The sequence below is a fragment of the Vipera berus genome (assembly GCF_964194415.1).
Source record: "Vipera berus genome assembly, chromosome: Z".
Classification (NCBI taxonomy): domain Eukaryota; kingdom Metazoa; phylum Chordata; class Lepidosauria; order Squamata; family Viperidae; genus Vipera; species Vipera berus.
In genome coordinates this window covers 15448622-15460465 of record NC_138205.1, presented here as the reverse complement: position 1 = coordinate 15460465, position 11844 = coordinate 15448622, and the positions used below count along the sequence as shown (strand labels likewise).

Below are 11844 nucleotides of genomic sequence, written 5' to 3'. Positions count from 1 at the left end.
GGAGTAGCAATTAAATGAGGAAGATATATAAGTAGGAAAAAAAATTTATCCTTGTGGAACAACAAAATCTGGTGGAATAAAATTATCATCAGTTCCAGTGGAAGAGAACATTTGTAGCTCAGGGTTGAAATGAGGGGCCATTGGTGCTCTCTTCAGTGGTTGACTGATGATGTTACCTAATTTGGGTAGTAAAATGTCCGCAAGAAAGCAAGCTTGGAGAAAAGCAAGGACTCCTCAAATATCAGGCCAAGTGCAGACCAAGTGCTCCTATCGCAGTTCGATATATATACTTTTAAATGCAGGTACCACTGTATGGAGGGACGCGGTGGCTCAGTGGGTTAGGACACTGAGCTTGTCGATCAGAAGGTTGGCAGTTTGGCGGGTTGAATCCCGAGTGCCGCATAACAGAGTGAGCGCCTGTTACTCGTCCCAGCTTCTGCCAACCTAGCAGTTCGAAAGCACGTAAAAATGCAAGTAGAAAAAATAGGGACCACTGCGGTGGGAAGGTAACAGCATTCCGTGCACCTTTGGCGTCTAGTCATGCCGGCCACATGACCACGGAGACGTCTTCGGACAAGCGCTGGCTCTTTGGCTTTGAAACGGAGATGAGCACCGGCCTCTAGAGTTGGAAACGACTAGCACGCATGTGCGGGGGAACCTTTACCTTTACCTATACCTTACCACTGTATTATTTATTTATTTATTTTAATCCCATTTATATCCCGCCCTTCTCCGAAGACTCAGGGTGGCTTATATGAGAACCGGTTTGGGATGGTGGCTAAGGGCGCAGGCTGGAAACCTAAAGAGCAAGAGTTCTCGTTCCACTTTAGGCAAAGCCAGCTGAATAACTTTGTGGCCAGTCTCTCTCCACCACAGAAAGAGGGCAGTAGTAACTCACTTCTGAAAATGTTGCCAAGAAAAAAAAAACGGCAAGGACCTGTCCAGGCAATTGTGAAGAATCAAGGTTAACTTAAAGGTAGATAAATGATGTACGAAGTCCTTAAAATCCAGAGGTGACTGCATTTTTTATCACTGTTGTCTCTCTCTTTTATCACTGCTACCCACACATGTTCTTGTTAAAATAGCATTTTGGAATGTTCCTTGCATAAACGTTTCTGCCAATGTATGTCTGGAAATGCTGTATCCAATCTTAATACAAGGGCCTATCAATCTGAGCTTGGTTTCCAGGTCTTGGAAGTCTTTTTTAACAATTGACTACGAAAAATAGGATTTGTGGGAATGGAAATATAAAATATATTTATTTATTTGTTTGTTTGTTTCGATTTATATACCGCCCTTTTCCCGAAGGACTCAGGGCGGTTTACAGGGCAAATTAAAACAGTGCAGTGTACAAATTAAAATTAAATTAAATTAATAGCCCCAAAACAGTTTAAAATTTAAAATTAAAACCTGAAAACCCCTCAGTCCAGGTCGGCTAAGTCAAATATTGAGGACATTAGGTTAAGGAAAAGATCTAATAAGTATCTCAGTTAGAAACATCGAAAACTGATAGCAGAAAAAGACTCAGTTGTCCATTGAGTCTGCCTTTTGAGGGTTTTTTTTGTTTGTTTTCTTTAAATTTTTATTTTTATTTTTTTGGATGATAGATATGTTTATCTTAAACATATTTACACTCAGTTATTGATAATTGACCCACACTACCTGTGCTGGAAATTGCTTCCAAGCTTCCACTACTCTTTCTGTGAAATAATACTTTCTAATATGACTTTTGAACTTCCCTCCTTGAACAAGCCTCCAGTTTGAGGTTATGCCCCCGTGTTCTTGATCAAGTCTTCTTTTCTGTACAGATACGAAGACATCAGTTTTTAGAAAAAAAATCAAAGAAGCTACTCATGTAATCCTGTACAGCAACCTTTCTTTCTTATGTATTGGATGGTTTTACTCAATTCATGTAGGATAGGGGTGTCAAACTCAATTTCATTGAGGGCCACATCAACATTGCGGTTGCCCTCGGGGGGGGGGGCAGGGTGGGTGTGGCCAGGGTGGGGCATGGCCTACTAGGTGGGTGTGGCTGGAGTGTGTATGGCCTACTGGGTGGGCGTGGCCAGCTCTACATCGTTCGCATCAAGGGTGCCTATGGGGGCCTGGGCAGAAGTGGGACAGATCTGGGGGTCTCTGGCAGAAGGAGGGTCTCTGGGCCAGGGCCAAGGCAGCGGGGGCCGTTCCCTCACTGTTTCCAGGATGGCTTCGGGGGCCACACGAAACCACTTCGCGGGCCGGATCTGGCCCCCGGGCCTTGTGTTTGACATGTCTGATGTAGGAGATACAGTAACAGCCAATCACCTTTTCAAATGTAGATTCTGAAAGATCCAGAACTGGATGAGAAACATTCATATGCTCATTTTTTCCCCTTCTCCCATAAGAGGCTACACAGAGAACAGGTAAATGTGGGATTAGATTTATGCTTTGCTAACTGTACCCAGAAACTTCAACTGTAGCATCTGAAATTAAGAAAAGGACAAACAACCTGGCTTAGGCAGATGCTATGAGTGAAAGCTGAACTAAATATTCTAGGATAAGAGTAGCTGCTTGAGGAATCTCCCCGTCCCCTGGAAAAGAAGAGAAATAACAGACAACAGGTTTATTTTTAAAGCAGGAAACTTTATTACAATAATTTAATAGAAAAAACCCCCCCACAGTTTAAATAAATTATGCAAATACAAAATTACAATAATTAATTCAAGATGACCTCCTCCAGGGAGGGGAGGATATACTGAAAGAGGATTTGGGGAGCTGCAGGAAAACTTGAGTCCATTACACATTAGTCGATTACAATCTCAACTCTCTCCCCTATTGCCATTATTCGGCACTTCCAAATAGATTCCATCAAGTTAGAGGATTAAAGGGCTGTTGGAATGCCCTGTAGTAATTTGCTACATCTAACGTGAAACAGCGTACCCATTCCCACAGGAAACAGAAGGAGAGTTCAAATAGCGTGGTAGGTTGGACAGGGGTGATAAAGGGTGAAGTATTGTGGGGTTCCAAAGAAATGAATTTTCTAACAAACCTTGCATCCGATTGTGGCCAGGAGCCTTGGGAACATTTCATATATATATATATATATGGCATATGCCTACTAAACTAAAGGTGAAAAGCATTTTAAAAGATACCTTATATTGTGAGTGGGTGGAGACTTCAGATGAAATTTGGATTCAGTTGTATCAGAAGGCAAAGATAACATCGGAAGAGTCCACTAAAATGTAGACTGCAGAATTAGTTAAATGTTATTATCATCTAGATAATATTATCTAGATAAGCACCCTGCTTTAGATAGCTGAGAAAGAAATGGAAAAACAGATTGACTAGGTTCCAAAATGGCAGTCATTAAATGGTGTAAGTCCAAAGTTAAATTAAGACAGGTGTTTTGACTTATATATTTGACTTTATATCTACTTTGATAGTAAAAATGTTCTGTGGATATAAAGTTTATAGCAGCCTTTAAGGAACCGTAAAGCCATTAGACTAGGGATGGTTAGAACAGAGCTAAAGGGGAGTCTGTTTTCTGGAAGGAAAGCAATCAGATTAAAGAAGTTGTGAAGGGAGGACCACAATCTTAAATTTGTGTATACTGTGAAGATTACAAGACAGACTGATTGGGCTGGCTGGGGAGAAAAGGCCAGATATTAAGACTTGAATCAATAATTAGAACATTCCAATAAATTATAGGGCAGACCAAGGCCTTTTATTGTCACAGTAGTAGGTGGGAAGGGGGAGATGTGCTCAAAGAAATGGGATTTTTTTTTTAAAAGAAAAGACCCCAAACAGAAAGGACACAAACATCATAGAGGACCTCTTGGATGAAACAGTAAAGGGGAAAAAAAAAGATCCTCCTTTGGCACGGAAGAATTGGAGTGATGAAGACCCTGGAGACAAGGCCGGATCAGTCTTTGAAAACAGCCTGGTGGCCATGGGGACGTTCATCATGCATAATGTGTCTGCGGACATGAATACGCCGGACGCGGTGCTCCCGCCCGTCTTCATCATCGCCAGCACGGAGGGGGCCTCCGCCTCCACCCGCAACTCCCCCAGTGGCCTCCAGGAGGGCCTTGTCTGGCACCCGTGGTGTCTCATAGATCAGGATGTTCAGCGTTTCTTCAAAGATCCGGGCTTCGGGAAACTCAACCTGTACACCCAGAGAAAGCAAGATGAAGCAAGTCTAAGCATCCCCGTGGAGTCCCTGTTCAAACTGGAAGCAGTGTAATTAACCTCTAGTAATATGCGCACTGGGTTAGGACACTGAGCTTGTCGATCAGAAGGTCAGCAGTTTGGCAGGTCAAATCCCGAGTGCCGCGTAACAGAGTGAGCGCCTGTTACTCGTCCCAGCTTCTGCCAACCTAGCAGTTCAAAAGCACGTTAAAAAAATAAAAGTAGAAAAATAGGGACCACTACGGTGGGAAGTTAACAGCGTTCCGTGCGCGTCTAGTCGTGCCGGCCACATGACCACGGAGACGTCCTCGAACAAGCGCTGGCTCTTCGGCTTTGAAACGGAGATGAGCACCGGCCCCTAGAGTTGGAAACGACTCGCACGCGTGTGCGGGGGAACCTTTACCTTTAATATGCTCGATAGCAGGGGCTGAAGAACGCAAACTAACTCCTGCCTTGTGTCCTTCCTGTGAGCTTAAGCATCTTGTTAGCTATTGCAAGAACAGAATTCTAGACTGGGCAGGCTTCTAGTTTAGTCTTCTTACACGTTTGATTGGATTTAGGACAGGAAAATACACAGTATTTTCTTTTAAGATCATAGCTTACATTTCCATATCAAGATACCAAAGCATACAGGTAGTCCTCGACTTACAACTGTAATCAAGCTGGAATTAACAGTTGTAAGTCACGCTGATTAGGCGGGTCGTCCTATGACTGACTCAGTTTTATGAGTTTCCCCCCCCCTATAGTGGTTGTTCAATGAATCACCAAAGTTGTTAAGCAAACCCATTATCCGCAGTGGGCACTGGAAGTAAACACCGTTTTTGGCAAAAGACGTTGTAAATTGTGGTCATGTGACCACAGAGCGCTGCAAAGGGCCATAAACGGGGACCTATTGCCGAGTGTCTAAAATGCAATCTTGTGACTTGGGGGGGGGGGAGAGCAGCTGATAAAACTTTAGATCTGGGTCATAAGTATGTTTTTTTGGGGGGTGGGGCGGGCTCCTGTAACTCTGGTCACCAAACGACTGGTCGCAAGTTGAGGACTACCCGTATTAGAACATCAAAGCTTCGTATTTGGAGTCCTGAGGACTGACCCAACACCTTACCTTGGTCTGCTTCTTTTCGGTGGCATAGACAATGGAAGTACAGCAAACCTCCGCAATCTTGCGGCCCTGCCCATAGAATGACCAACAGCAGATCTCATCCCCAAGAACGTCCTTGATGAAAAGCACCCGTCCATTGAACCTCAGAGCTAGTTTGTCAAACAGTTCAATATTCTTCAGTAAGTTGTCATCAGAGTTACTTTGGGGGGGGAGGGGTCGGGGGGGGAGAAAGAAGAAAACAGTGGTATAGAAACTACGAAAGAAACGGGACTAGTGGATGACCTGGGAGATAGCAAAAATCCCAAGGTCATCCTATTCTGACAACAGGACCATAGCTTACCTGGTATAGGAATACTTGTTGTTACTTCTGTTGTGCAGTAACTTCACCACAGGCTAAAAGGAAGGCGAGAGACACAGATGAATTGAAGACCACCAGCCCTCTCGCTAAGAGAGACAGCAGAGCAAACTAGATCTTCCCTCATAATGGGGATGGAGAGACTGTGTTTACAAGAACTCTCACCTTGATACCTTTTTTTTATTAAAGTTTTACAAAAACAAAATTTTACAATATATCCCCAAATCCCTCCCACCCCAAACCCACCCACTTCCCCCCCCCACTTCCCAGAGCTAAATACAGGATTATAGTTACAATAATCATATTCTAAATAAAAATTATGCATAATATACAATTAACCAAATTCATAATGTGCTTTAACTCCCCTTTAACATAACTACAAATAAAGTACCAATAACAATATCCCACTAAAATCTACTCATAAGCTAAATGGAACTTTTTAGTCCCATATTTGTTCTGAATATAATTTATCCATCTCCTCCAAACTGAAATATATCTTTCCTGTGAATGATCTTTCAAATAAGCAGAAATCTTAGACATTTCTGCAAGATTCGAAACTTTAAACACCCATTCTTCTATAGTGGGCAAACTATCCTTCTTCCAATATTGTCCCACCAGTAACTGTGCTGCTGTTATCATGTTCAACATCAAGTTAATTTCTTTAACATCACAATCTACAACACTACCCAATAAAAACAATTGCGGAGAAAACTTTATCTTTCTCTTAAAAATCTTTTGAATGTTCCACCAAATTTTGATCCAAAAAGCTTTTATATTTCTACAAGTCCACCACATGTGAAAATAGGTAGCTTCTAAACTACCACATCTCCAACATTTAGACTGTAAATTAGGATACATGTTGGACAACTTCTTGGGATCCAGATGCCATCTATAAAACATTTTATAAAAATTTTCTCTTAAATTTTGAGCCTGAGTAAATTTAACATTTCTAACCCAAATTATCTCCCAAGTGTCCAACGAAATTGGTTCCTGAATATTTTGTGACCACTTTATCATACAGTCTTTAACCAGTTCCGTTTCCGAATCCACCTTGATACCTTGATATATGAGGACGTGCATCCAAGACACGCAAGTTTGCCTGATCTCTTATGACTTCCTGAAGAAAAACCTGTGTGCCTTCTCGGCCTCCTTACCTTTGAACATCTTGAGATGATCTGCTGCTCTTCCTTGGGAGATGTCACCATGGGGATATGGCAGAGAGGATCATAGGCTTCGCTTTTTTGCTAGGAAGGAGAGAAATTATTTTTTTCACTTTTTTGCTAGGAAGGAGAGAAACAGAAATATTTTTCCAGACTTTCTATTCATTATTTACCGATTTACTAAACAGATTGATAAGGTAAAGGTTCCCCCGCACATGTGTGCTAGTTGTTTCCGACTCTAGGGGCCGGTGCTCATCTCCGTTTCAAAGCCGAAGAGCTAGCGCTTGTCCGAGGACATCTCTGTGGTCATGTGGCTGGCATGACTAGACGCCAAAGGCGCACAGAACGCTGTTACCTTCTCACCGTAGTGGTCCCTGTTTTTCTACTTGCATTTTTACGTGCTTTCGAACTGCTAGGTTGGCAGAAGCTGGGACGAGTAACAGGCGCTCACTCTGTTACGCGGCACTCAGAATTTGACCTGCCAAATTGCCGACCTGATCGACAAGCTCTGCGTCCTAACCCACTGCGCATATTACTAGAGGTTAATTATATTGCTTCCAGTTTTAATTACATTGCTTCCAGGCGCTCACTCTGTTACACGGCACTCGGGATTCGACCCGCCAAACTGCCGACCTTCTGATCGACAAGCTCAGCGTCCTAACCCACTGAGCCACCACAGATTCATACATCATGCTAAAACACGATTTGTGAAATCGTCATTTGTTGAATAAGCTATAATTGACTGGGTCCACAAAAGCTGTTAAGCCATAAGAGATGGTTTAGAAAACATAACCACTGTGTTTGCACAAGAGCTAACGCTGAATTAAAGAAATTGTACCACAGTGCAGAGTAATGTGTAAACCAATGTTTTTCAAACCTGGCAACTTTAAGACGACTGGACTTCCAATTCCCAGAATTCCCCAGCTAACATTCAGTCTGGAGATTTCTGGAAGCTGAGGTCCATACATCATACAGTTGCCAAATTTAAAAAACACTGATGTAAACCAAGTTAGTATATGCTCAAGGAAGATTTAGAATTAAAATTAAAGGCATAGAGCAGGCATGTGAAACCTTTTGGCTTGCCTGAGCTGCATTAAGTGAAGAGGAATTGTCATGGGTCACGTATAAAATATATAACATAGTTAATGTATATAAATGGACATAATCTTAAATGTTTATGATTTTATTGGGCTGCATTACTAGCTGTCCAGGGCTGCATGTGGCTTGTGAGCTGCACACACATGGCATAGAGTCTTAACAGAAATTTTAAAAGGGAACTGCAAGTAACACTTGAAAATTATGTGCTTTTTTAATATGTCCAGTTCTCCTTCATACTCAATATAAACATATACAAAAATGGGAGAAAATATGTAATATGAATGTAGGTAGGTACCCATGCTTTTCATGTAATATCTGGGCAATTATTTCTCTTTCTCTCTCCCTCTCTGCCCTTTACCCTTTTTTACATTTCAACCGCAATGTTATGAAGTAGGTATGGTTGGGACAGTAGTATTAACTCAAGAGTCAATCAGGGTGCTTCCATGACTAAAGGGGGAACCACTTAGCTAGCATCTTCCTCACTATAGCGGCCCAGCTTTTGGGCTGAGAGGAGACTGGCTCAGAGATACCCAGTGAGTTTCTAGGACTGAGGATGGACTAGAAGTTGGGTCTCCAACTTGTAGTCCAATAATGGAACCACTGCATCACCCTCCGTGTATTTACAAATGAGACAATAATGGCTGGATGATGCTAGAAGATACTACTGAGGATAGGACCCAAGTGAAAGCACGTTCTGGTAAGAGAGGAACCCTCGGCCATTGGTCCTTCTAGGTGGACAGGACAGATCCCGCTTCCCTCTCTTGTCATCTCTTCTAAGGAGTGGAAGTCAAGGAAGTCATTGGGCCTTCTAATTTCTCAGCCCAGCCACCCTCACCTGTAGTGCAAGCTGACAGTCCTCAACCAAACCTTGGATCAGATAGTACCGGGCTTCACACAACACTTCTTCCAGCTCCCGCTGGGATTCTGGAAGAGATACTGAGCCGTCTCGCAAATAATTCAGAATAGTTCCAAAGTGGCGGCCACTTCGGTCAATCAAGATCCAACCTGGAAAAGCAGTTAATTTTAGAGTTAAAGATGCTGTAGACCAGGCTTTCCTAGGCTTGGCAACTTTAAAATATATGGACTTCAACTCCCAGAATTCAACAGCCAAGCCATGCAGGCCGGGGAATTCTAGACACTGAAGTCCACCGGTCTTCAAAGTTGTCAAGGCTGAAAAACCCTTCTGCAGAGTGAAGGATCTACATAGGCAACTTCCCCATTCCAAAATGGCTTAAGAGGAGAAGATACAGTTATTATTTGCATTGATACGACATTGTGTTGATGGTAGAAGAATCAGTTCTTGTTTAAATTAATTCTAGGCTTACAATGGACTTTATCTCAAAAAAAAAGAAGAAAAGAAAATGTAACAAACCTAGACCTAACAGAATCTTTTTTTTTAATGAATCTACTTTGGATGTTATGTCTTGGCAAGTGGCAGTATTTAGTTGACCTTGTCTGGCCTTGGATGGGATATCTCCAGGAAGTATCAAGCAAGGCTGGATGGGGAATTCTGGGAGTTGAAGTCCACACCTCTTAACAGTTGCTAAGGTTAGAAAAGCCTGCTCTAAAATAAGTCACCCTGAAATTGTCTAAGGGCTCCCTGGGAACCACGCTGGATGAATCCCCAATGCAATCTCCATCATGTAGAAAATCCAATTCCTAGCTGTGGTAGAGATGGGGCAAGCTGAGGCTCATACCTTCGCTGTCGGTGAGGACTTCCATTCGGCCACTGAACATGGCCTTGAGCATCGTGTCTTGCTTGGTCAGGGTCTGCACGGTGGTGTAATGCAGAGATCCTCCCACGTTCAGCTTGACGTACTTGCTGCTGGGATTCAGGGGCTTGAGGTCCAAAGTCATCTCGGTTACCCCACCCCTGCCATCCCGTCGGTGCTGGGTTGGGACCAGCGGAGCACAACTCTCCAGGGGTGGGGATGGATCAGACGTGGCCTCAGCTGACATAGCCAGCTACGGAAATGAGAAAGACAGTTCGTTTTCGTTTTTTAGTTTGTTTTTAAAGAAGAAACAAGATGCAGCCTTGGAAATCCTCCCGGCAAATTTATTTCCAATGTTATTTGGCTAAATGTCTCCCTGCAGCTCTGCCATTATCACCTCTCCCACTTTATATGAGCCCTCTGCAAGAAAAAAACTGGGTTAATTCCGTAAGACAGGAAGCAGTAATGGATACCATTCAAGCTTACAGGATCTGCTTTATACTTTACTAACTGGAACCAAATAGGAAGTACAGGCAGTCCTCAACCTGAGACCACAATTGAGCCCAAAACTTCTGTTGCTAAGCGAATCAGTTGTTATTTTGCCCAATTGTATGACCTGTCTTGCCACCGTTGTTAAGTGAATCATTGCACATTAAATTAGCTGCACGGTTGTTAAGTGCATCTGGATTCCCCTTTGACTTTGCTTGTGAGAAGGTTGCAAAAAGTGATCACATGACCCTGGGACATGGCCACGGTCATAAGTATGAGTCAGTTGCCAAGCATTTGAATTTTGATCACATGACCCTGGGGATGCCGTAATGGTCGTAAGTGTGAAAAACGGTCCTGTCACTTTTCCCAGTGATGTTGTAACTTCGAACGGTCACTAAACCAACTGTAAGTCGAGGACTACCTGTAATACCTTTGGCTAAGAGTTCAGGTACAGAACGCTTGAGGTGACCCATCATACTAAGCCACATAGTGACTTGCTTGTTTGACATTGGGCCAAACCAACCAAGTGATGTTTAGTCACCATATCTAAACCCGAGGTAGAGCAGGAATGTACGAGATCAGACATAAACACAAACAAGGAACTAGCGATCAGTGCCAGAACCACCCCACCAATCTTTTCACACACAAATCCCATTCTCCCTCTCCCTCCCCTCCCCCCTCCCAGGATCCTAACTGAAAGGAACTGTCTGTAGGTTTCCAGAGTGATGGAGCCACCTTCCCACCCCATGCTCTTGCCCTCCAGAGATGCTGACACTGAATGGCCGCGATCCATCCGGCTACGCTGGTTGTCAGACATTACAGGAGTTGGTCTGGAGAGCACCAATCTGGGGAGAGAGATATTAGAAGATGGGGTCCTCCTAGAGATCTAGCACGCCGATCTAGCACACCCCAACCTACCTTCTGCCTTCGGCTTCTGCGTGACACTCCACACACCTGGCACCGCTAATGGGAAACAATGGCTTTGCCTTCAACTTTGGGCTAACTGCTCTTTGCCCCAACCAACATCCCTGCCCACCAGGATCATTTCCTTTTATTGCCTGGCTCCACCCTGCTTGCCCCAGCCCAGCCCAGCCCTGGTGCTCTCTAGATGTTACTGTATTCATTTTCATGCCTGCCCAACCACCAGGCTGTCTTTATTCACTCTTGCATTATTTATTATTACTGTTATTGATTTTCTTGAGCAACTGCTCTGGGATCTTGGGGTGTGCCAAGCCTGTGAGAAAAGCAGGATATTAACGTATAACGGAAATAGGTTGACAGCATCGGCTATGAACAAGTCCATTTTCTAAGTCTAACCCTATTTAAGTCCTCTGAGCTCCTTTCGCCAACCTTTATGCCTGCATTGCCCCCACAACAGCTTGCTTCTCCTATGGGGGGGGGGCTTCTTTTCCACTCAGGACGACAAATCTTGAGTGCAATTCCCGGCCAGATGGTCGGAGTGCGGCGGGAAAAGGGTGGCGGATCTGGGCTGCAGAAACCAGAACTACCACTAGATGGCAGCAAACGATTGAGGTTCTTTATGCTCCTTTGCTGCCATCTAGTGGCCGTTCTGGTTTCTGCAGCCCAGATCCGCCACCCTTTTCCCGCCGCACCCCGACCTCGCCCACCCACCACCTGATCCACTCACCTCCCCCAGGGCAGCAGGGTGGGCTCAAGCCAGGCCCCTCCCCTTCAGCCCCGCCTGGACTCCGGGGCAGCAGCTCCGCAGGATGCTTCAACCAAAGAGAAAGAGGAACGGAG

General features: G+C 44.0%; 1 protein-coding gene across 1 annotated transcript; it reads right to left on the bottom strand.

The window, feature by feature from the left end:
• Nucleotides 1–2610: 2610 nt before the first annotated feature.
• Nucleotides 2611–11844, bottom strand: LOC308678318 (BTB/POZ domain-containing adapter for CUL3-mediated RhoA degradation protein 1-like). Its single transcript, XM_081345430.1, has 7 exons — nt 11732–11844; nt 9580–9847; nt 8718–8887; nt 6779–6868; nt 5610–5662; nt 5273–5468; nt 2611–4144 (listed from the first exon to the last, which is right to left on the bottom strand). The coding sequence occupies exons 2-7, from the start codon at nt 9839–9841 to the stop codon at nt 3902–3904; spliced, it is 1014 nt and encodes a 337-aa protein (XP_081201556.1). The 5' UTR covers nt 9842–9847; nt 11732–11844; the 3' UTR covers nt 2611–3901.